The following is a 22,923-nucleotide window of genomic DNA, read 5'->3' as shown; positions in this document are numbered from 1 at the left end:
AAAAGTCAAGGGGTCTGAATACTTTCCAAATGCACTGTATAATGTGTCATGACACCTAATGAAAAGCAAAATCTTAAATGTAATCTGTTATAATTTACAAATAATAATTTGTTATTAACTGACTTGCCTAGATAAATAAAGGTATAAATAATTTGGTTGACCTGGTTGACCCTTGAAACACAATCACGTCCTCTGTTGGTTGAATGATTTGATATGGTGGAACTTACTACCTAATGACCCGCTGCCTTCTCTCCCTCTCATCGTTCCCTCTCACTCTCCTCTTTCCCTCCACAGAGTCCCGCGTTGGGCACGTTAATTGGGGTGTACCTGCCCTGCCTCCAAAACATCCTGGGGGTCATCCTGTTCCTGCGTCTCACCTGGATCGTGGGAACCGCCGGCATCATGGAATCCCTTGCCATTGTGGTCATGACCTGCTCCTGTGTAAGGAATATCATATAATATGATTATTGCTATTTGTGTCCCACCACCTGGATTGGTTCCTATGTAGCGTCATTTGAAATGGTGTTTTTAACATTGGATAAAAGTAGAGACTCCGAGCTAGAAAATGGTATATCATACACTTCAGTTGAGGAACAATGGGAAATAAATTCTGCTTTAAAAGTTGATTAACTTCTAACTCCACTTTGGTAGACATACTGCGGAGGGGGGAACGAGGGGGGGGGGAACGAGCTCCGACTGGGGAAACATCTATTTGAACGGTCATCCAATTTGGAATTTACACTCGGGAACTCGGCCCTCTTTCTAGAGCTCCAACTTTCTGACCTGAAGAGATCACTGACATCATGATTTGACCTCGTATTTTTCCAAGTTCCCTTTTTGTTTTGAACGCGTCATACCATGCATGACTCTGCAGGTGGCTAAAGTTAACCTACTAAGTTAATAGGCTAAACTAGCAATAGAAATGGTTTCTTCGTTCTGGGTTCTCTTTTTGGACTCTCCGCATTTGGCAATCATCTCTCTGCTGGGTTTCAGGGGCCAAGCTGAATTTCTTCAGCCTCCTTAGCTTGAAGAGGCGCTGTTGCGCCTTCACAATACTGTTTGTGTGGATGGATAATTTCAGATCGACAGTGATGTGAACGCCGAGGAACTGTAAGCTTTTCACCTTCTCCACTGCGGTCCCGTCGACGTGGATGAGGGCGTGCTCCCTCTGCTGTTTCCTGAAGTCCACAATCAGCTCCTTCATTTTGTTGACGCTTAGGGTTGAGGTTATTATCCGGGCACAACTCCACCAGGGCCCTCACCTCCTCCCTGTAGGCTGTGTCATCATTATTGGTAATCATGCCTGCTATTGTTGTGTCTTCAAACTTGATGATTGAGTTGGAGGCGTGCGTGGCCACGCAGTCATGAATGAACAGGGAGAACAGGAGGGGGCTGAGCACGCACCCTTGTGGGGCTCCTGTTGTTGAGGATCAGTGTAGTGGAGGTGTTGTTTCCTACCTTCACCACCTGGGGGCGGCCCGTCAGGAAGTCCAGGACCCAGTTGCACAGGGCCGGGTTTAGACCCAGGGCCTCAAGCTTAATAATGAACTTGGAGGGTAATATGGTGTTGAAGGCTGAGCTATAGTCAATGAACAGCATTCCTACATAGGTATTCCGCTTGTCCAGATGGGATAGGACAGTGTGCAGTGCGATTGCGATTGCATCGTCTGTGGACCTGTTGGGACGGTAAGCAAATTGAAGTGGGTCTAGGGTATCAGGTAAGGTGGAGCTGATATGATCCTTAACTAGCCTCTCAAAGCACTTCATGATGACAGAAGTGAGTGCTATGGGGCGATAGTCATTTAGTTCAGTTACCTTTGCTTTCTTGGGTACAGGGACAATGGTGGACATCTTGAAGCAAGTGGGGACAGCAGACTGGGATAGGGAGAGATTGAATATGTCTGTAAACACTCCAGCCAGCTGGTCTGCGCATGCTCTGAGGATGCGCCTAGGGATGGCATCTGAGCCAGCAGCCTTGCGAGGGTTAACCCATCTTAAATGTTGCCACGGAAAACGAGAGGCCACAGTCCTTGGGTGCGAGCCACGTTGGTGGCACTGTGTTATACTCAAAGCAGGCAAAGAAGGTGTTTAGCTTGTCCGGGAGCAAGATGTCGGTGTCGGGGGCCTCCTGGGTGGGGCAGTGGTCTAGGGCACTGCATCGCAGTGCTAACTGCGCCACCAGAGTCTCTGGGTTCGCCCCCAGGCTCTGTCGCAGCCGGCCGCGACCGGGAGGTCCGTGGGGCGACGCACAATTGGGCTAGCGTCGTCCGGGTTAGGGAGGGTTTGGCCGGTAGGGATTTCCTTGTCTCATCGCGCTCCAGCGACTCCTGTGGCGGGCTGGGCGCAGTGCGCGCTAAGCAAGGGGGCCAGGTGCACGGTGTTTCCTCCGACACATTGGTGCGGCTGGCTTCCGGGTTGGAGGCGCGCTGTGTTAAAGAAGCAGTGCGGCTTGGTTGGGTTGTGCCTCGGAGGACGCATGGCTTTCGACCTTCGTCTCTCCCGAGCCCGTACGGGAGTTGTAGCGATGAGCCAAGATAGTAATTACTAGCGATTGGATACCACGAAAATTGGGGAGAAAAGGGGATAAAATGGTTTTCCTTTTGAAATCCTTGATTGTCTGGAGTCCCTGCAACATACGTCTCGTGTCTGAGTCGTTGCATTGCAACTCCACTTTGTCTCTAAACTGACGTTTTGCCTGTTTCATAGCCTTACTGAGAGCATAACTGCACTGTTTGTATTCGGCCATATTCCCAGTCACCTTGCTGTGGTTAAATGTGGTGGTTTGCACTTTCAGCTTTGCGCATATGCTATCAACTATTTTTGGTTTGGGTAGGTTTTAATAGTCACAGTGGGAACAACATCCCCTATACACTTCCTGATGAACTCAGTCACCGTGTCTGTGTATACGTCAATGTTATTCTCAGAGGCTACCCGGAACATATCCCAGTCTGCGTGATCAAAACAATCTTGAAGCATGGATTCCGATTGGTCAGACCAGCGTTGAATAGACCTTAGCATGGGTGCTTCCTGTTTGAGTTTCTGCCTATAGGAAGGGAGGAGCAGAATGGAGTCGTGATCTGATTTGCAGAAGGGAAGGCGGGGGAGGGCCTTGTAGGCATCCCGGAAGGGAGAGTAACAATGGTCGAGAGCTTTTGATGCACGCGTACTACAGGCAATGTGTTGATAGAGCTTCGGTAGTGTTTTCAAAATGTTTTTGTTAAAATCCCCAGCTACAATAAATGCGGCCTCAGGATATTTGGTTTCCAGTTTGCACAAAGTCCAGTGTAGTTCCTTGAGGGCCGTCGTGGTATCGGCTTGAGGGGAATATACACGGCTGTGGCTATAACCTAAAATAATTATCTTGGGAGGTATTTAATTGTGAGTTATTCTAGGTTGGGTGAACAAAAGGACTTGAATTCCTGTACGTTGTAACAATCACACCATGTGTAGTTAATCATGAAACATACACCTTTCTTCTTCCGGAGAGTTCCTTATTCAAATCAAATCAAGTTTGTTTTATATAGCCCTTCGTACATCAGCTAATATCTCGAAGTGCTGTACAGAAACCCAGCCTAAAACCCCAAACAGCAAGCAATGCAGGTGTAGAAGCACGGTGGCTAGGAAAAACTCCCTAGAAAGGCCGAAACCTAGGAAGAAACCTAGAGAGGAACCAGGCTATGAGGGGAGGCCAGTCCTCTTCTGGCTGTGCCGGGTGGAGATTATAACAGAACATGGCCAAGATGTTCAAATGTTCATAAATGACCAGCATGGTCAAATAATAATCAGGAGTAAATGTCAGTTGGCTTTTCATAACGGATCATTAAGAGTATCTCTACCGCTCCTGCGGTCTCTATTCCTCTCTGCGCGATGTACTGAGAACCCAGCCAGCTGTATGGACGGGGACAGTATTTCCTGACCATGACGATTTTCAGAGTCAATCATGCTCCAGAAAGTAGTCCATCACATATTTTTCCCCCTGAGCTTTGTCGATAGCACAACTTCAGGGCAGCAATGTTGAGAGCAGTAGCAAAACCTTTTCAGTTCTTAATGATATCTTAAATAAAAAAGCTGTGGTAGGAAGGATTATCCACACATTATAGACAGAAGCATGCCACATGGCAGACCAATACGAACTTTCAACCCTCTGCATGCCCAGCCAATCCATTATCTTAGCCAATCAGCTAGTGGGAAGGTTCCGTGGCTAAACCAACTAGGCTCATAATTTAACAATTGTATTCGTATTTACAGATGGATTACAAGTTTGTTATTAAGGCACATGAAAGTTCACATATTCCAGAAGGCATTTCTGGGGGGGGGGGGGGGGAGTACTTTGAAGTAGTGCCGTATGCCTAGTTTATAAAACAGGTCACATTTATCCAGAGCGACTTGCAGTCATGCATGCATACATTTTACATACGGGTGTTCTCGGGAATCGAACCCACTATCCTGGCGTTGCAAGCACCATGAGCTACCAACTGATCTACAGCAGACCATTACCCATCCAGAGTCTGAAGACCACGCCCGCCGTGGGCCTACACACACTGCACGCCCGCCGTGGGCCTACACACACTGCACGCCCGCCGTGGGCCTACACACACTGCACGCCCGCCGTGGCCCTCTACGACGCCCGCCGTGGCCCTCTACGACGCCCACCGTGGCCCTCCATGACTACAGATGTCTGTCCCTTTGAACTCTATGGACCAAATGTTGACTGTGATACTAATTCAAAACCTCTCATTATGCAACATTAATTTTTTTTTAATCAAAGTTTGATTTGTCGCGTACACAGATTAGCAGAGACATTTGAAATGCCTGTGTTTTTAGCTAGAAGGCCAGCAGCCTGAAATCGCCTCTTCGCTGTTGACGTTGAGACTGGTGTTTTGCGGGTACTATTTAATGAAGCTGCCAGTTGAGGACTCCTGGGCCAATACCCTCTGTCTTAACTGATGGGTAGTGTGTTCTTATAGCAGTGTGTCATGCAATGGGGATGATCTGTGTGGACAATTAAGTTCCCCTCTTTGTAACAATCAGAAAATAGTGTCTCTGGATTATCCTTGACGAGATTCTTTTTGTATTTGTTCCAAGCAGTGATATTTTTGTGTATATAAGGGGTACTGTACTCTGATAACCTCTGCACAGGGGGAAGCCATGGAGGCCTTTGCATTTGGGTGGGGGAGGCTGTGATGCTCTGCTCCCATTGTTGGGCTGAAAGGCTTTCACACCTATCACTTCACACCTCAGTGCAAATTGAAGTTGCAGCCGGGACATCTGTCCTATCCTAGCAAGCATGGTAGCTTAGTAGCCTTAACTTAGCATCAAGTATTTATATATAACTCTATTTAACTTTTTGGCATCAGACGGAACATTCCCCTATTTCAGGGAAAAGGGGCTCATATCAATTACCCAGCTGCCTGCGATTGTGTTCCTAAAGATTTATAAGCCACAGCTGAGTCGTTTAGCCACTAAATAGGGGATAAGCTCCCCTCTGATTATTTTTCTTTGGATTCCATGCATTTTAGATTCACAAATAATGCCCCTGCTTAACGTAATCTAAAATGTTGGGATTTTTTTCTCTCTCTTCTTCACAGACAATGCTGACAGCCATATCAATGAGTGCCATCGCTACGAATGGTGTAGTTCCAGGTAGGTTCACTGTGGATAATGGTACATTTCTACTAAATAGAATTGGGCTGACATTTCCTTCAAGAATTTTAACTGAGAATTAAGATGAAAATCGTTTAGCGATTTGGGTTCCAGCACCAGAGGGAACAATATGTACCACTACACCTCAGTGAGTTTTCTCCACGGCTGTGATTGTGACTGGCTCTGTCCGCCGTTGTTGTTGGTCTGTAGCTGGAGGCTCCTACTACATGATCTCAAGGTCGCTGGGGCCAGAGTTCGGCGGGGCCGTGGGGCTCTGCTTCTACCTGGGGACCACCTTCGCTGGCTCCATGTACATCCTCGGTACTATAGAGATTCTGTTAGTGAGTATCCTTTGCAAAGATCCTGTCGTTTTTACTACTATCTCATCTGTAGACATTAATACATGAACGGATAACAACACCCGATGAGGTTGTTATCTGAACATTTCATAACGCTGTACCCTACTGAACTGTACGTCTCTGATGACCCCCGTCTCCTCCCAGACCTACATTGTGCCTAGTGCGGCCATCTTCAAGGCAGAGAAGAAGGAGAATGAGCCAGAGGCACTGCTCAACAACATGCGGGTGTACGGCACCTGCTGCCTCATCCTCATGTCCCTGGTGGTGTTCGTGGGGGTCAAGTACGTCAACAAGCTGGCCCTGGTCTTCCTGGCCTGTGTCATCCTCTCCATTCTGGCTATCTACGCCGGAGTCATCAAGACCGCCTTCGACCCGCCAGACTTCCCGTGAGTCTAGTCTGAACTCACGGCCTTGTTGAAAAATACAACCAGAAACCACTAGAAGCGAACACCCTCACACACACGCGCACACACAAACACACACACACAAATGACTCTTGGTCTTACCTCCGATCAGGAAGACCAGGGCCAGAACATCAAAAACAGTTTTTCTTTGTTTGTGAGATTAAAAAAAATATATATATGTTTCGTTCTATATCCTCCTCCCAGTATTTGCCTGTTGGGGAACCGCACGTTGCAGAACCACAACTTTGACCAGTGTTTGAAGACGATGGAGGTGGACAACGTGACGGTCACCACCAAGCTGTGGTCCCTGTTCTGTGACTCTCCAGACCTCAATGCCACCTGCAACGAATACTTCACTCTCAACAACGTCACCGTGATCCAGGGAATCCCTGGCCTGACCAGCGGGGTCATCAGAGGTGAGAGACCCCCCCCCCCCCCCACACACAATTTTTGTTGTGATTTAAATTATACATCAAATTTTAATTGTGGGGTGAATGTTCCCATGATGTAAAGTCTGCCCTCACTGCTAAAGCAATGCTCTTTCCCCTCAGTCCTGACACCCTATCCTAATGGAAACCAAAATTACAATCATTAGTTTTTATCTGTCGTAGAGCACAACGCTGTGTCAGTTCCTCTCAGACTACTTACTATATTACCCTTGAAGCTCGTATGAGAATTAGATTAGGAAGATTCCGTGTGGCTCAGTTGGTAGAGCATGGCACTTACTACGCCAGGGTTGTGGGTTCGATTCCCACGGGGGACCAGTACTAACAAATATGAAAATGTATGCACTCAATACTGGAAGTGGCTCTGGATAAGAGTGTGTGCTAAATGAGTAAAATGTCAAACGAAGATGTACAGGCAATGTGATCGTGACATCCAATAGAGAGTGACGTTTTTCCCTTGCTGGGAATACTGTCACCAAGGATGAGCTCCTCTCTGTCTGCGTTTGGTTATCTGCTTAACACTATTGAGATGGACCCCTATAAAGAAGAATGCATCGGGTCCATCTCGATGGTGTTAAAAAGTAGTGGAGACCGGGGGAAGTTTTCGGGACCATGCTCCGTGTCTAGTTTATTTACTGACAGGATCTGTTTTTATTAAATCCAATGATGGAGGGGAACTGTCTTCAATCAGCATAGTATCATCTACATCCATCCTAGATTTTAGGCTAAGATGCAGGGATACCACGGCCGTCAGAACAATTGACATACTATTGTGTTATCATAACATATTCAAGACATTCCCGAACTCTGACGTTGATGTCCACTCCCCCATCATCACTTCCAAATTGCTCAAATTCCTTAAGTTATGGAATCAGGCGTGTGGAGGCAGGTGATTTGACGTGTTCTTCCTTCAGAGGATAGTGACGACTGATTGTCCTCCCTCCCTCCCTTCCTCTCTCTCTTTTCTCCCTTCTCTCACTCCGTCTCGTAACCACCCCTACGCTCCCTCTTCCAATCCCCCCCCCCCCCCCCCCACACACACCTTCCACAGACAACATCTGGGGGGACTACGGTCCTAACGGCATGTTGGTAGAGAATAAGCACCAGGTGTCGGAGCCGGCTGCAGACACCTCCCAGGACATATACATGCCCTACGTGGCCAATGACATCACCACCTTCTTCACCCTGCTGGTGGGCATCTACTTCCCCTCCGTCACAGGTATGTTCACGTGGACATCTACTTCCCCTCCGTCACAGGTATGTTCATGTGGACATCTACTTCCCCTCCGTCACAGGTATGTTCACGTGGACATCTACTTCCCCTCCGTCACAGGTATGTTCATGTGGACATCTACTTCCCCTCCGTCACAGGTATGTTCATGTGGACATCTACTTCCCCTCCGTCACAGGTATGTTCATGTGGACATCTACTTCCCCTCCGTCACAGGTATGTTCATGTGGACATCTACTTCCCCTCCGTCACAGGTATGTTCATGTGGACATCTACTTCCCCTCCGTCACAGGTATGTTCATGTGGACATCTACTTGTATAAACAGGAGGAAAGGGAAGTGCTGCTAAAGTACACAATAACATGTACGTGTTGGTGAGAGTCTCAGCTTACAATATCACATCGGCGGATAGACGGCATAGACCCCCCCCCCCCCCACCTAAAGAACAAGCAGCAGGACAGTAACCCGGCCTAGACCCCCCCCCCCCCCCCCCCAACACCTAAAGAACAAGCAGCAGGACAGTAACCCGGCCTAGACCCCCCCCCCCCCACACACACCTAAAGAACAAGCAGCAGGACAGTAACCCGGCCTAGACGCCCGCCCCCTCCCCCCACACCTAAAGAACAAGCAGCAGGACAGTAACCCGGCCTAGACGCCCCCCCCCCACACACCTAAAGAACAAGCAGCAGGACAGTAACCCGGCCTAGACCCCCCTCCCCCCCCACACACCTAAAGAACAAGAAGCAGGACAGCAACCTGGACTAGGGGTGGTAGCCTAGGTCCTACCAGGGCACCCAGAGCAAAGATCATACTTAATAATGTAACCAACTTCCTATTTCCCCTCGTCACAGGAATCATGGCTGGATCCAACAGGTCTGGTGATCTCAGGGACGCCCAGAAGTCCATCCCCATAGGAACCATCATGGCCATCGCCACCACCACCTTCATATGTATCTTTAATGACAGCAACAACAGACCAACCATACAAGTGTCTTAATAGGACAAATACAAGCATCCAGCGGGGGAACTTTCACTGGGGGCATGTTCCCCCCCACATTCTGAAATATAATTTTTGTCCCCTACAGTTTTATCATTGGAATGTGATACAACAGGAGACAACGCTGTGCTTTAGGACCTTCTGGACATCTCTGAGTGATCGGGTAGGCTGTTTTGGAGTGTTTATCCGACTGGGAAATACAGAAAATGTCCCACTTCTAAAACCAAAGTTGTGCCCCTGCGAAGCACCTACCAAATTATTATAATACATAAGTCAATGTGTTATTATATCAACTTTAAACTGTAAAGGTAGGTCGTGTTCACTTGGGTTCTCCATAGCAAAACGTAGCAATGGTAATCGCAAATGACAATTCTTTATTGGACAAGTTCAGGTAGTCATACCGGACTTTACTCCGTTTGGTGCTCAAATGAATGTGATCATGCTTTTGTTTTTCACCTCTTTCCATCCCGATGTTAATTTCCTTAACGGTGCCACCCAGACATTAGTTCTGTCATACTGTTTGGCGCCTGCATCGAGGGGGTGGTGCTCAGAGACAAGTAAGTGCTGTTTCACTTTTCACACTTGGTATGAAAGCAATACAAAATGTCATGTTTATTTGTTAAAGAAGGCATTACAAATGTCATGTTTATGTGTTAAAGAAAGCAATACAAATGTCTTGTTTATTTGTTGAGGACAGCAATACCAATGTCTTGTTTTTATTAGGTTAATGAAAGCAGTACCAATGTCTTGTTTATTTGTTTCGCCCCCATATGGGCATTGCGAGAGAAATTATCATCTAGATTGAAAACATCTGTTTGCCTTCATAAAGCTGTTTGTCCGAGCCACATAGTAGGCCCTTGTAACACACAGCATTATAAGGGAGAGAGTTCAAGTACATTTATACTGGGTACACAATGGTCAAAGCTAGTGTGTGTCTTTCTGGCTAGGCGTTTCTCTGTTTCAGAAGTGTGGTTATGCATATGAGTGTGAGGCGTACTATCTGAGTACTTTTCTAGTGAATACATCTGTTTGTCCTAGGTTTGGGGACTCGGTCAAAGGGAACCTGGTGATTGGCATCCTGGCTTGGCCCTCCCCCTGGGTGATTGTGATTGGCTCGTTCTTCTCGTGCTGTGGAGCGGGTCTACAGAGTCTCACTGGAGCCCCCCGGCTGCTGCAGGCCATCGCGAGAGACGGCATCGTGCCATTCCTACAGGTCAGACTCACACATACTGTAGATACATAAACGCACACGTGTGCACACACACAAACAAACTCTCTGGCTGTCCCTGTCTCCCAGGTGTTTGGTCATGGCAAGGCTAATGGAGAGCCCACCTGGGCCCTGCTGTTGACTGGTGGGATCTGTGAGATCGGTATCCTCATCGCTTCTCTGGACGCTGTCGCCCCCATCCTCTCCATGTGAGTACCCCCCCTCTACCATCCTCTCCATGTGAGTACCCCCCCTCTACCATCCTCTCCATGTGAGTACCCCCCTCTACCATCCTCTCCATGTCAGTACCCCCCTCTACCATCCTCTCCATGTCAGTACCCCCCCTCTACCATCCTGTCCATGTGAGTACCCCCCCTCTACCATCCTCTCCATGTCAGTACCCCCCCTCTACCATCCTCTCCATGTCAGTACCCCCCTCTACCATCCTCTCCATGTCAGTACCCCCCTCTACCATCCTCTCCATGTCAGTACCCCCCTCTACCATCCTCTCCATGTGAGTACCCCCCTCTACCATCCTCTCCATGTGAGTACCCCCCCTCTACCATCCTCTCCATGTCAGTACCCCCCTCTACCATCCTCTCCATGTCAGTACCCCCCCTCTACCATCCTCTCCATGTGAGTACCCCCCTCTACCATCCTCTCCATGTGAGTACCCCCCTCTACCATCCTCTCCATGTCAGTACCCCCCTCTACCATCCTCTCCATGTCAGTACCCCCCTCTACCATCCTCTCCATGTCAGTACCCCCCTCTACCATCCTCTCCATGTCAGTACCATCCTCTCCATGTCAGTACCCCCCTCTACCATCCTCTCCATGTGAGTACCCCCCTCTACCATCCTCTCCATGTCAGTACCCCCCTCTACCATCCTCTCCATGTGAGTACCCCCCTCTACCATCCTCTCCATGTCAGTACCCCCCTCTACCATCCTCTCCATGTGAGTACCCCCCTCTACCATCCTCTCCATGTCAGTACCCCCCTCTACCATCCTCTCCATGTCAGTACCCCCCTCTACCATCCTCTCCATGTCAGTACCCCCCTCTACCATCCTCTCCATGTCAGTACCATCCTCTCCATGTCAGTACCCCCCTCTACCATCCTCTCCATGTGAGTACCCCCCTCTACCATCCTCTCCATGTCAGTACCCCCCTCTACCATCCTCTCCATGTCAGTACCCCCCTCTACCATCCTCTCCATGTCAGTTCCCCCCTCTACCATCCTCTCCATGTCAGTACCCCCCTCTACCATTCTCTCCATGTCAGTACCCCCCTCTACCATCCTCTCCATGTCAGTACCCCCCTCTACCATCCTCTCCATGTCAGTACCCCCCTCTACCATCCTCTCCATGTCAGTACCCCCCTCTACCATCCTCTCCATGTCAGTACCCCCCTCTACCATCCTCTCCATGTCAGTACCCCCCTCTACCATCCTCTCCATGTCAGTACCCCCCTCTACCATCCTCTCCATGTCAGTACCCCCCTCTACCATCCTCTCCATGTCAGTACCCCCCTCTACCATCCTCTCCATGTCAGTACCCCCCTCTACCATCCTCTCCATGTCAGTACCCCCCTCTACCATCCTCTCCATGTCAGTACCCCCCTCTACCATCCTCTCCATGTCAGTACCCCCCTCTACCATCCTCTCCATGTCAGTACCCCCCTCTACCATCCTCTCCATGTCAGTACCCCCCTCTACCATCCTCTCCATGTCAGTACCCCCCCTCTACCATCCTCTCCATGTCAGTACCCCCCCTCTACCATCCTCTCCATGTCAGTACCCCCCCCTCTACCATCCTCTCCATGTCAGTACCCCCCTCTACCATCCTCTCCATGTCAGTACCCCCCCTCTACCATCCTCTCCATGTCAGTACCCCCCTCTACCATCCTCTCCATGTCAGTACCCCCCTCTACCATCCTCTCCATGTCAGTACCCCCCTCTACCATCCTCTCCATGTCAGTACCCCCCTCTACCATCCTCTCCATGTCAGTACCCCCCTCTACCATCCTCTCCATGTCAGTACCCCCCTCTACCATCCTCTCCATGTCAGTACCCCCCTCTACCATCCTCTCCATGTCAGTACCGCTCTCTACCATCCTCTCCATGTCAGTACCCCCCTCTACCATCCTCTCCATGTCAGTACCCCTCTCTACCATCCTCTCCATGTCAGTACCCCCCTCTACCATCCTCTCCATGTGAGTACCCCCCTCTACCATCCTCTCCATGTCAGTACCCCCCCTCTACCATCCTCTCCATGTCAGTACCGCTCTCTACCATCCTCTCCATGTCAGTACCCCCCTCTACCATCCTCTCCATGTCAGTACCGCTCTCTACCATCCTCTCCATGTCAGTACCCCCCTCTACCATTCTCTCCGTCAGTACCCCCCTCTACCATCCTCTCCATGTCAGTACCGCTCTCTACCATCCTCTCCATGTCAGTACCCCCCCTCTACCATCCTCTCCATGTCAGTACCGCTCTCTACCATCCTCTCCATGTCAGTACCCCCCTCTACCATCCTCTCCATGTCAGTACCCCCCCTCTACCATCCTCTCCATGTCAGTACCCCCCTCTACCATTCTCTCCATGTCAGTACCCCCCCTCTACCATCCTCTCCATGTCAGTACCGCTCTCTACCATCCTCTCCATGTCAGTACCGCTCTCTACCATCCTCTCCATGTCAGTACCCCCCCTCTACCATCCTCTCCATGTCAGTACCCCCCCTCTACCATCCTCTCCATGTGAGTACCCCCCTCTACCATCCTCTCCATGTCAGTACCCCCCCTCTACCATCCTCTCCATGTCAGTACCCCCCCTCTACCATCCTCTCCATGTCAGTACCCCCCCCTCTACCATCCTCTCCATGTCAGTACCCCCCCCTCTACCATCCTCTCCATGTCAGTACCCCCCCTCTACCATCCTCTCCATGTCAGTACCCCCCCTCTACCATCCTCTCCATGTCAGTACCCCCCCCCTCTACCATCCTCTCCATGTCAGTACCCCCCCTCTACCATCCTCTCCATGTCAGTACCCCCCCTCTACCATCCTCTCCATGTCAGTACCCCCCCCCTCTACCATCCTCTCCATGTCAGTACCCCCCCTCTACCATCCTCTCCATGTCAGTACCCCCCTCTACCATCCTCTCCATGTTAGTACCCCCCCTCTACCATCCTCTCCATGTCAGTACCCCCCCTCTACCATCCTCTCCATGTCAGTACCCCCCTCTACCATCCTCTCCATGTCAGTACCCCCCTCTACCATCCTCTCCATGTTAGTACCCCCCCTCTACCATCCTCTCCATGTCAGTACCCCCCCTCTACCATCCTCTCCATGTCAGTACCCCCCTCTACCATCCTCTCCATGTCAGTACCCCCCTCTACCATCCTCTCCATGTCAGTACCCCCCTCTACCATCCTCTCCATGTCAGTACCCCCCCTCTACCATCCTCTCCATGTCAGTACCCCCCTCTACCATCCTCTCCATGTCAGTACCATCCTCTCCATGTCAGTACCCCCCTCTACCATCCTCTCCATGTCAGTACCCCCCTCTACCATCCTCTCCATGTGAGTACCCCCCTCTACCATCCTCTCCATGTCAGTACCGCTCTCTACCATCCTCTCCATGTCAGTACCCCCCTCTACCATCCTCTCCATGTGAGTACCCCCCTCTACCATCCTCTCCATGTCAGTACCGCTCTCTACCATCCTCTCCATGTCAGTACCCCCCTCTACCATCCTCTCCATGTCAGTACCGCTCTCTACCATCCTCTCCATGTCAGTACCCCCCTCTACCATCCTCTCCATGTGAGTACCCCCCCTCTACCATCCTCTCCATGTCAGTACCCCCCTCTACCATCCTCTCCATGTCAGTACCCCCCTCTACCATCCTCTCCATGTCAGTACCCCCCTCTACCATCCTCTCCATGTCAGTACCGCTCTCTACCATCCTCTCCATGTCAGTACCCCCCCCCTCTACCATCCTCTCCATGTGAGTACCCCCCTCTACCATCCTCTCCATGTCAGTACCGCTCTCTACCATCCTCTCCATGTCAGTACCGCTCTCTACCATCCTCTCCATGTCAGTACCCCCCTCTACCATCCTCTCCATGTCAGTACCCCCCTCTACCATCCTCTCCATGTCAGTACCCCCCTCTACCATCCTCTCCATGTCAGTACCCCCCTCTACCATCCTCTCCATGTCAGTACCCCCCCTCTACCATCCTCTCCATGTCAGTACCCCCCCTCTACCATCCTCTCCATGTCAGTACCCCCCTCTACCATCCTCTCCATGTCAGTACCCCCCTCTACCATCCTCTCCATGTCAGTACCGCTCTCTACCATCCTCTCCGTCAGTACCCCCCTCTACCATCCTCTCCATGTCAGTACCGCTCTCTACCATCCTCTCCGTCAGTACCCCCCTCTACCATCCTCTCCATGTCAGTACCATCCTCTCCATGTCAGTACCCCCCCTCTACCATCCTCTCCATGTCAGTACCCCCCCTCTACCATCCTCTCCATGTCAGTACCCCCCTCTACCATCCTCTCCATGTGAGTACCCCCCTCTACCATCCTCTCCATGTCAGTACCCCCCTCTACCATCCTCTCCATGTCAGTACCATCCTCTCCATGTGAGTACCCCCCTCTACCATCCTCTCCATGTGAGTACCCCCCTCTACCATCCTCTCCATGTCAGTACCCCCCCTCTACCATCCTCTCCATGTCAGTACCCCCCCTCTACCATCCTCTCCATGTCAGTACCCCCCCTCTACCATCCTCTCCATGTCAGTACCCCCCTCTACCATCCTCTCCATGTCAGTACCCCCCTCTACCATCCTCTCCATGTCAGTACCCCCCCTCTACCATCCTCTCCATGTCAGTACCCCCCCTCTACCATCCTCTCCGTCAGTACCCCCCTCTACCATCCTCTCCATGTCAGTACCCCCCTCTACCATCCTCTCCATGTCAGTACCGCTCTCTACCATCCTCTCCATGTCAGTACCCCCCTCTACCATCCTCTCCATGTCAGTACCGCTCTCTACCATCCTCTCCATGTCAGTACCCCCCCTCTACCATCCTCTCCATGTCAGTACCCCCCTCTACCATCCTCTCCATGTCAGTACCCCCCTCTACCATCCTCTCCATGTCAGTACCCCCCCTCTACCATCCTCTCCATGTCAGTACCCCCCTCTACCATCCTCTCCATGTCAGTACCGCTCTCTACCATCCTCTCCATGTCAGTACCCCCCCTCTACCATCCTCTCCATGTCAGTACCATCCTCTCCATGTCAGTACCCCCCTCTACCATCCTCTCCATGTGAGTACCCCCCTCTACCATCCTCTCCATGTCAGTACCGCTCTCTACCATCCTCTCCATGTCAGTACCGCTCTCTACCATCCTCTCCATGTCAGTACCGCTCTCTACCATCCTCTCCATGTCAGTACCGCTCTCTACCATCCTCTCCATGTCAGTACCCCCCCTCTACCATCCTCTCCATGTCAGTACCCCCCTCTACCATCCTCTCCATGTCAGTACCCCCCTCTACCATTCTCTCCATGTCAGTACCCCCCTCTACCATTCTCTCCATGTCAGTACCCCCCCTCTACCATCCTCTCCATGTGAGTACCCCCCCTCTACCATCCTCTCCATGTCAGTACCCCCCTCTACCATTCTCTCCATGTCAGTATCCCCCTCTACCCCCCTCTACCATCCTCTCCATGTCAGTACCCCCCTCTACCATTCTCTCCATGTCAGTATCCCCCTCTACCCCCCTCTACCATCCTCTCCATGTCAGTACCCCCCTCTACCATTCTCTCCATGTCAGTATCCCCCTCTACCCCCCTCTACCATCCTCTCCATGTCAGTACCCCCCTCTACCATTCTCTCCATGTCAGTATCCCCCTCTACCCCCCTCTACCATCCTCTCCATGTCAGTACCCCCCTCTACCATTCTCTCCATGTCAGTACCGCTCTCTACCATCCTCTCCATGTCAGTACCGCTCTCTACCATCCTCTCCATGTCAGTACCCCCCTCTACCATCCTCTCCATGTCAGTACCCCCCCTCTACCATCCTCTCCATGTCAGTACCGCTCTCTACCATCCTCTCCATGTCAGTACCGCTCTCTACCATCCTCTCCATGTCAGTACCCCCCTCTACCATCCTCTCCATGTCAGTACCCCCCTCTACCATCCTCTCCATGTCAGTACCCCCCCTCTACCATCCTCTCCATGTCAGTACCCCCCCTCTACCATCCTCTCCATGTCAGTACCCCCCTCTACCATCCTCTCCATGTCAGTACCCCCCTCTACCATCCTCTCCATGTCAGTACCCCCCTCTACCATCCTCTCCATGTCAGTACCCCCCTCTACCATCCTCTCCATGTCAGTACCCCCCCTCTACCATCCTCTCCATGTCAGTACCCCCCCTCTACCATCCTCTCCATGTGAGTACCCCCCCTCTACCATTCTCTCCATGTCAGTACCCCCCCCCTCTACCATCCTCTCCATGTCAGTACCCCCCTCTACCATCCTCTCCATGTTAGTACCCCCCTCTACCATCCTCTCCATGTCAGTACCCCCCTCTACCATCCTCTCCATGTCAGTACCCCCCTCTACCATCCTCTCCATGTCAGTACCCCCCCTCTACCATCCTCTCCATGTCAGTACCGCTCTCTACCATCCTCTCCATGTCAGTACCGCTCTCTACCATCCTCTCCATGTCAGTACCCCCCTCTACCATCCTCTCCATGTCAGTACCCCCCTCTACCATCCTCTCCATGTCAGTACCCCCCTCTACCATCCTCTCCATGTCAGTACCCCCCTCTACCATCCTCTCCATGTCAGTACCGCTCTCTACCATCCTCTCCATGTCAGTACCCCCCTCTACCATCCTCTCCATGTCAGTACCCCCCTCTACCATCCTCTCCATGTCAGTACCCCCCTCTACCATCCTCTCCATGTGAGTACCCCCCTCTACCATCCTCTCCATGTCAGTACCCCCCCTCTACCATCCTCTCCATGTCAGTACCCCCCTCTACCATCCTCTCCATGTCAGTACCCTACTCTACCATCCTCTCCATGTCAGTACCCCCCTCTACCATCCTCTCCATGTCAGTACCATCCTCTCCATGTCAGTACCATCCTCTCCATGTCAGTACCCCCCTCTACCATCCTCTCCATGTCAGTACCCCCCTCTACCATCCTCTCCATGTCAGTACCGCTCTCTACCATCCTCTCCATGTCAGTACCGCTCTCTACCATCCTCTCCATGTCAGTACCCCCCTCTACCATCCTCTCCATGTCAGTACCCCCCCTCTACCATCCTCTCCATGTCAGTACCCCCCTCTACCATCCTCTCCATGTCAGTACCCCCCTCTACCATCCTCTCCATGTCAGTACCGCTCTCTACCATCCTCTCCATGTCAGTACCGCTCTCTACCATCCTCTCCATGTCAGTACCCCCCTCTACCATCCTCTCCATGTCAGTACCCCCCTCTACCATCCTCTCCATGTCAGTACCCCCCTCTACCATCCTCTCCGTCAGTACCCCCCTCTACCATCCTCTCCATGTCAGTACCGCTCTCTACCATCCTCTCCATGTCAGTACCGCTCTCTACCATCCTCTCCATGTCAGTACCCCCCCTCTACCATTCTCTCCGTCAGTACCCCCCTCTACCATCCTCTCCATGTCAGTACCCCCCTCTACCATCCTCTCCATGTCAGTACCCCTCTCTACCATCCTCTCCATGTCAGTACCCCCCTCTACCATCCTCTCCATGTCAGTACCGCTCTCTACCATCCTCTCCATGTGAGTACCCCCCTCTACCATCCTCTCCATGTCAGTACCGCTCTCTACCATCCTCTCCATGTCAGTACCCCCCTCTACCATCCTCTCCATGTCAGTACCCCCCTCTACCATCCTCTCCATGTCAGTACCGCTCTCTACCATCCTCTCCATGTTAGTACCGCTCTCTACCATTCTCTCCGTCAGTACCCCCCTCTACCATCCTCTCCATGTCAGTACCCCCCTCCCTCTCTCCCACTCCTCCCAACTTTTCTCCACCTATACATCCACCTCTCTCTACCTTCCTCTCTTTCTTTCTCTTCTTCGTTTCATCCTGCCATCCCTCCCTCTCTCACTTGCTGTCCCATCTGCTGTAATGTAGCTTAATCGTAGTGTTGCAGAACTGGTCTCTGGATGTTAACTGACAGATGGTAGTCGTGTGTAATCTCACCTCTCCGTCATTGTATATCTCTCTCCCTGTCAGGTTCTTTTTGATGTGCTACCTGTTTGTCAACCTGGCCTGTGCCCTCCAGACCCTGCTCTGCACCCCCAACTGGAGACCCCGCTTCAAGTTCTACCACTGGTAAGAGGAAAGCCCTCTCTATTACTTTATCATGGTGCTGGCTGTTCTAATCCCCTCTCAAATTAGCAGTCTAAGCTTCTCTGTTTTCTCCTGCTTCATCAGGTACTGTAGCAGTCTCTTGGGACTCTGTTAGCCTAGCAACTAACCAGCTAACTTCACCTGAGGAGGTTGTTATTGAGCTCAGTGACAGGACCTCTGAGGACAGACACACATATAGATACACGTGCACACATACACACACACATACATCTGGCACAAACACCCTATCCCTGGAGCCGGGGCTTGTGGCAGCTATGGGCCAGGTGTTTCTATAGCCTAGCTAAGGAGCTTTGACTCTGCTCCCATGGGCGACTCCAGAAAGCAGGTCCCTGCTGGGCCACTGGTGTGTCTGAGGGGGCAGCTATCTACCTGTCCTCGCTGAGGGGGCAGCTATCTACCTGTCCTCGCTGAGGGGGCAGCTAATCTACCCGTCCTCGCTGGGGGGGCAGCTATCTACCCGTCCTCGCTGGGGGGGCAGCTATCTACCCGTCCTCGCTGGGGGGGCAGCTATCTACCCGTCCTCGCTGGGGGGGCAGCTATCTACCCGTCCTCGCTGGGGGGGCAGCGATCTACCCGTCCTCGCTGGGGGGGCAGCGAGCTACCCGTCCTCGCTGGGGGGGCAGCGAGCTACCCGTCCTCGCTGGGGGGGCAGCGAGCTACCCGTCCTCGCTGGGGGGGCAGCGAGCTACCCGTCCTCGCTGGGGGGGCAGCGAGCTACCCGTCCTCGCTGGGGGGGCAGCGAGCTACCCGTCCTCGCTGGGGGGGCAGCGAGCTACCCGTCCTCGCTGGGGGGGCAGCGAGCTACCCGTCCTCGCTGGGGGGGCAGCGAGCTACCCGTCCTCGCTGGGGGGGCAGCGAGCTACCCGTCCTCGCTGGGGGGGCAGCGATCTACCCGTCCTCGCTGGGGGGGCAGCGATCTACCCGTCCTCGCTGGGGGGGCAGCGATCTACCCGTCCTCGCTGGGGGGGCAGCTATCTACCCGTCCTCGCTGGGGGGGCAGCTATCTACCCGTCCTCGCTGGGGGGGCAGCTATCTACCCGTCCTCGCTGGGGGGGCAGCTATCTACCCGTCCTCGCTGAGGGGGCAGCTATCTACCCGTCCTTGCTGCCATCACCATAAGCCCTGCTGGGCAGCCTAAATCTCATGATCTTAAACTGGCCAGCTAGTCAAGGTCCACGCTAGAGGTCATGGAAGCGTTGTGAATACACACGCACACTTGCAAGCACGCACACACTTATTTTATCCATCGGTAAATGGATCTGTGTTAAAGGTCCAATGCAGACGTTTTTTTCTCTATCAAATCATTTCTGGATAGCATTTAAGTACCTTTACTGTGATTGTTTCCAATTAGTGATAAAACATAAACAAACATATCTTCTTAGCAAAAAGCAAAAACAGGCAAAAATGTCAAGCTGTCTTCTCTAACAGCTTTTACTGTTAGAGAGGAAATTATCATAGTTTTCACAATTTCACAATATTATTCCAACCTCCGTACTGTGGAAATGTATATAAAACACAGGGAAATCAGGTTTTTTACTGCACTGGGACTTTAAACAAGTGAGGATATTTGCTGTCTGGTACGGAAGTCCAGAGAGAACATGTGATTGGCTGTGGGTATGCTTAAATGAGGTCTAACATGCTAAAATGTGAATGATCCCTTTTAGGTGAGTGACTTTGACCTCCATTTTGTCTGTCTTTCTCTCGTCCCCCACAGGGCTCTGTCTTTCCTGGGCGCCAGTCTGTGTGTCTCCCTGATGTTTATCTCCTCCTGGTACTATGCCCTGGTGGCCATGCTCATCGCTGGCTGTATCTACAAGTACATTGAATACAGAGGGTAAGAGCTAATTTATTCACCATTTTGTTCCCTTAACATAAATAGGATATATATATATATATTATAATAATGGTGAGATCCTGGTTAGTTTTAGCTCTCTCTGTTTGTCCTGGACCTCCTGACACTCCTCTTCTCGTTCTCTCCATCTCCAGGGCGGAGAAGGAGTGGGGGGACGGTATCCGTGGTCTATCGCTCAACGCTGCCCGCTACGCCCTCATTCGCCTGGAGGAGGCACCGCCCCACACCAAGAACTGGAGGTGTGTGTGTCTGCGTGTGTGTCTGCGTGTGTGTCTGCGTGTGTGTCTGCGTGTGTGTCTGCGTGTGTTTAGGTTCATGTGCATATACGTTTGTTTGCTCCCAACAGTGACACCACATTTGTGAACAACCAGCAATAGCCAGATGTGGGACTCTGCAACAGAGGCTAGACAACATGGTGTATTCTTACCATTAACTGAGTAATCCAGAGAATGAGAGAGAATTACTATTTGATTAATCTCTGAGCCTTCTCCGTAATCTCACTGTGAAAAAAAGATACCGGTAAGCCTAAACAGCATAGCAGCCCCAGGACAGTGCCTGTCCAAAAAGTGGAGCATTTACATCAGGAAAGATTGAGGTCAAACTTGGGTATTGGGTCCTCTCCCTCCTGCCACTGGCGTCATCCACAGTGCCATTCCCAGGGCATAGCCTCATCTACAGTGTCAAAATCAAGATTTCTCCCTGTGCCATCTGGCGCGGTGTGGCGGGATACAGAGTACTTACGCCCGCCCATCGCCCACGCTCGGCTCGCGACGTGCCCCCCTAAGCCTCTTTACACAGTAGCTGATGTGCCACCAGCCTTCGACAGCAGAAACCGTGTACCGAGACTGTTAGGAAGCAGGAGCCATGTACCGAGACTGTTAGGAAGCAGGAGCCATGTACCGAGACTGTTAGGAAGCAGGAGCCATGTACCGAGACTGTTAGGAAGCAGGAGCCATATACCGAGACTGTTAGGAAGCAGGAGCCATGTACCGAGACTGTTAGGAAGCAGGAGTCATGTACCAAGACTGTTAGGAAGCAGGAGCCATATACCAAGACTGTTAGGAAGCAGGAGTCATGTACCAAGACTGTTAGGAAGCAGGAGCCATGTACCAAGACTGTTAGGAAGCAGGAGCCATATACCCAGACTTTTAGGAAGCAGGAGCCATATACCGAGACTGTTAGGAAGCAGGAGCCACGTACCGAGACTGTTAGGAAGCAGGAGCCACGTACCGAGACTGTTTGGAAGCAGGAGCCAAGTACCGAGACTGTTAGGAAGCAGGAGCCACGTGCCGAGACTGTTAGGAAGCAGGAGCCACGTACCGAGACTGTTAGGAAGCAGGAGCCACGTGCCGAGACTGTTAGGAAGCAGGAGCCACGTGCCGAGACTGTTAGGAAGCAGGAGCCACGTGCCGAGACTGTTAGGAAGCAGGAGCCACGTGCCGAGACTGTTAGGAAGCAGGAGCCACGTGCCGAGACTGTTAGGAAGCAGGAGCCACGTGCCGAGACTGTTAGGAAGCAGGAGCCACGTGCCGAGACTGTTAGGAAGCAGGAGCCACGTGCCGAGACTGTTAGGAAGCAGGAGCCACGTGCCGAGACTGTTAGGAAGCAGGAGCCACGTGCCGAGACTGTTAGGAAGCAGGAGCCACGTGCCGAGACTGTTAGGAAGCAGGAGCCACGTGCCGAGACTGTTAGGAAGCAGGAGCCACGTGCCGAGACTGTTAGGAAGCAGGAGCCACGTGCCGAGACTGTTAGGAAGCAGGAGCCACGTGCCGAGACTGTTAGGAAGCAGGAGCCACGTGCCGAGACTGTTAGGAAGCAGGAGCCACGTGCCGAGACTGTTAGGAAGCAGGAGCCACGTGCCGAGACTGTTAGGAAGCAGGAGCCACGTGCCGAGACTGTTAGGAAGCAGGAGCCACGTGCCGAGACTGTTAGGAAGCAGGAGCCACGTGCCGAGACTGTTAGGAAGCAGGAGCCACGTGCCGAGACTGTTAGGAAGCAGGAGCCACGTGCCGAGACTGTTAGGAAACCGGAGCCACGTGCCGAGACTGTAAGGAAGCAGGAGCCACGTGCCGAGACTGTAAGGAAGCAGGAGCCACGTGCCGAGACTGTTAGGAAGCAGGAGCCACGTGCCGAGACTGTTAGGAAGCAGGAGCCACGTGCCGAGACTGTTAGGAAGCAGGAGCCACGTGCCGAGACTGTTAGGAAGCAGGAGCCACGTGCCGAGACTGTTAGGAAGCAGGAGCCACGTGCCGAGACTGTTAGGAAGCAGGAGCCACGTGCCGAGACTGTTAGGAAGCAGGAGCCACGTGCCGAGACTGTTAGGAAGCAGGAGCCACGTGCCGAGACTGTTAGGAAGCAGGAGCCACGT

The 22,923-nt window shown here is 52.0% G+C and overlaps 1 protein-coding gene across 9 annotated transcripts in view; it reads left to right on the top strand.

Moving 5' to 3' along the window:
- Positions 1-22,923, top strand: part of LOC129823009 (solute carrier family 12 member 7-like) — a 121,585-nt gene that overhangs the window by 75,916 nt on the left and 22,746 nt on the right. For all 9 annotated transcript variants that reach the window (XR_008754552.1, XM_055881665.1, XM_055881663.1 and 6 more), the window contains 13 exons: positions 295-441; positions 5,589-5,643; positions 5,854-5,984; positions 6,147-6,388; positions 6,611-6,822; positions 7,904-8,071; positions 8,934-9,032; positions 9,579-9,636; positions 10,118-10,292; positions 10,377-10,495; positions 18,566-18,664; positions 20,418-20,537; positions 20,690-20,794. Coding sequence is in view for 8 of the 9 variants with exons in the window: in XM_055881665.1 (XP_055737640.1) it covers positions 295-441; positions 5,589-5,643; positions 5,854-5,984; positions 6,147-6,388; positions 6,611-6,822; positions 7,904-8,071; positions 8,934-9,032; positions 9,579-9,636; positions 10,118-10,292; positions 10,377-10,495; positions 18,566-18,664; positions 20,418-20,537; positions 20,690-20,794 (1,730 nt within the window). In the remaining variant the exon portion in view is untranslated. The remainder of the gene's footprint in view (positions 1-294; positions 442-5,588; positions 5,644-5,853; positions 5,985-6,146; positions 6,389-6,610; positions 6,823-7,903; positions 8,072-8,933; positions 9,033-9,578; positions 9,637-10,117; positions 10,293-10,376; positions 10,496-18,565; positions 18,665-20,417; positions 20,538-20,689; positions 20,795-22,923) is intronic.

Source organism: Salvelinus fontinalis, chromosome 25 (genome assembly GCF_029448725.1).
Source record: "Salvelinus fontinalis isolate EN_2023a chromosome 25, ASM2944872v1, whole genome shotgun sequence".
Lineage (NCBI taxonomy): Eukaryota > Metazoa > Chordata > Actinopteri > Salmoniformes > Salmonidae > Salvelinus > Salvelinus fontinalis.
The sequence above is the reverse complement of the archived record's forward strand: the minus strand, read 5'-3'. Positions and strand labels throughout refer to the sequence as shown.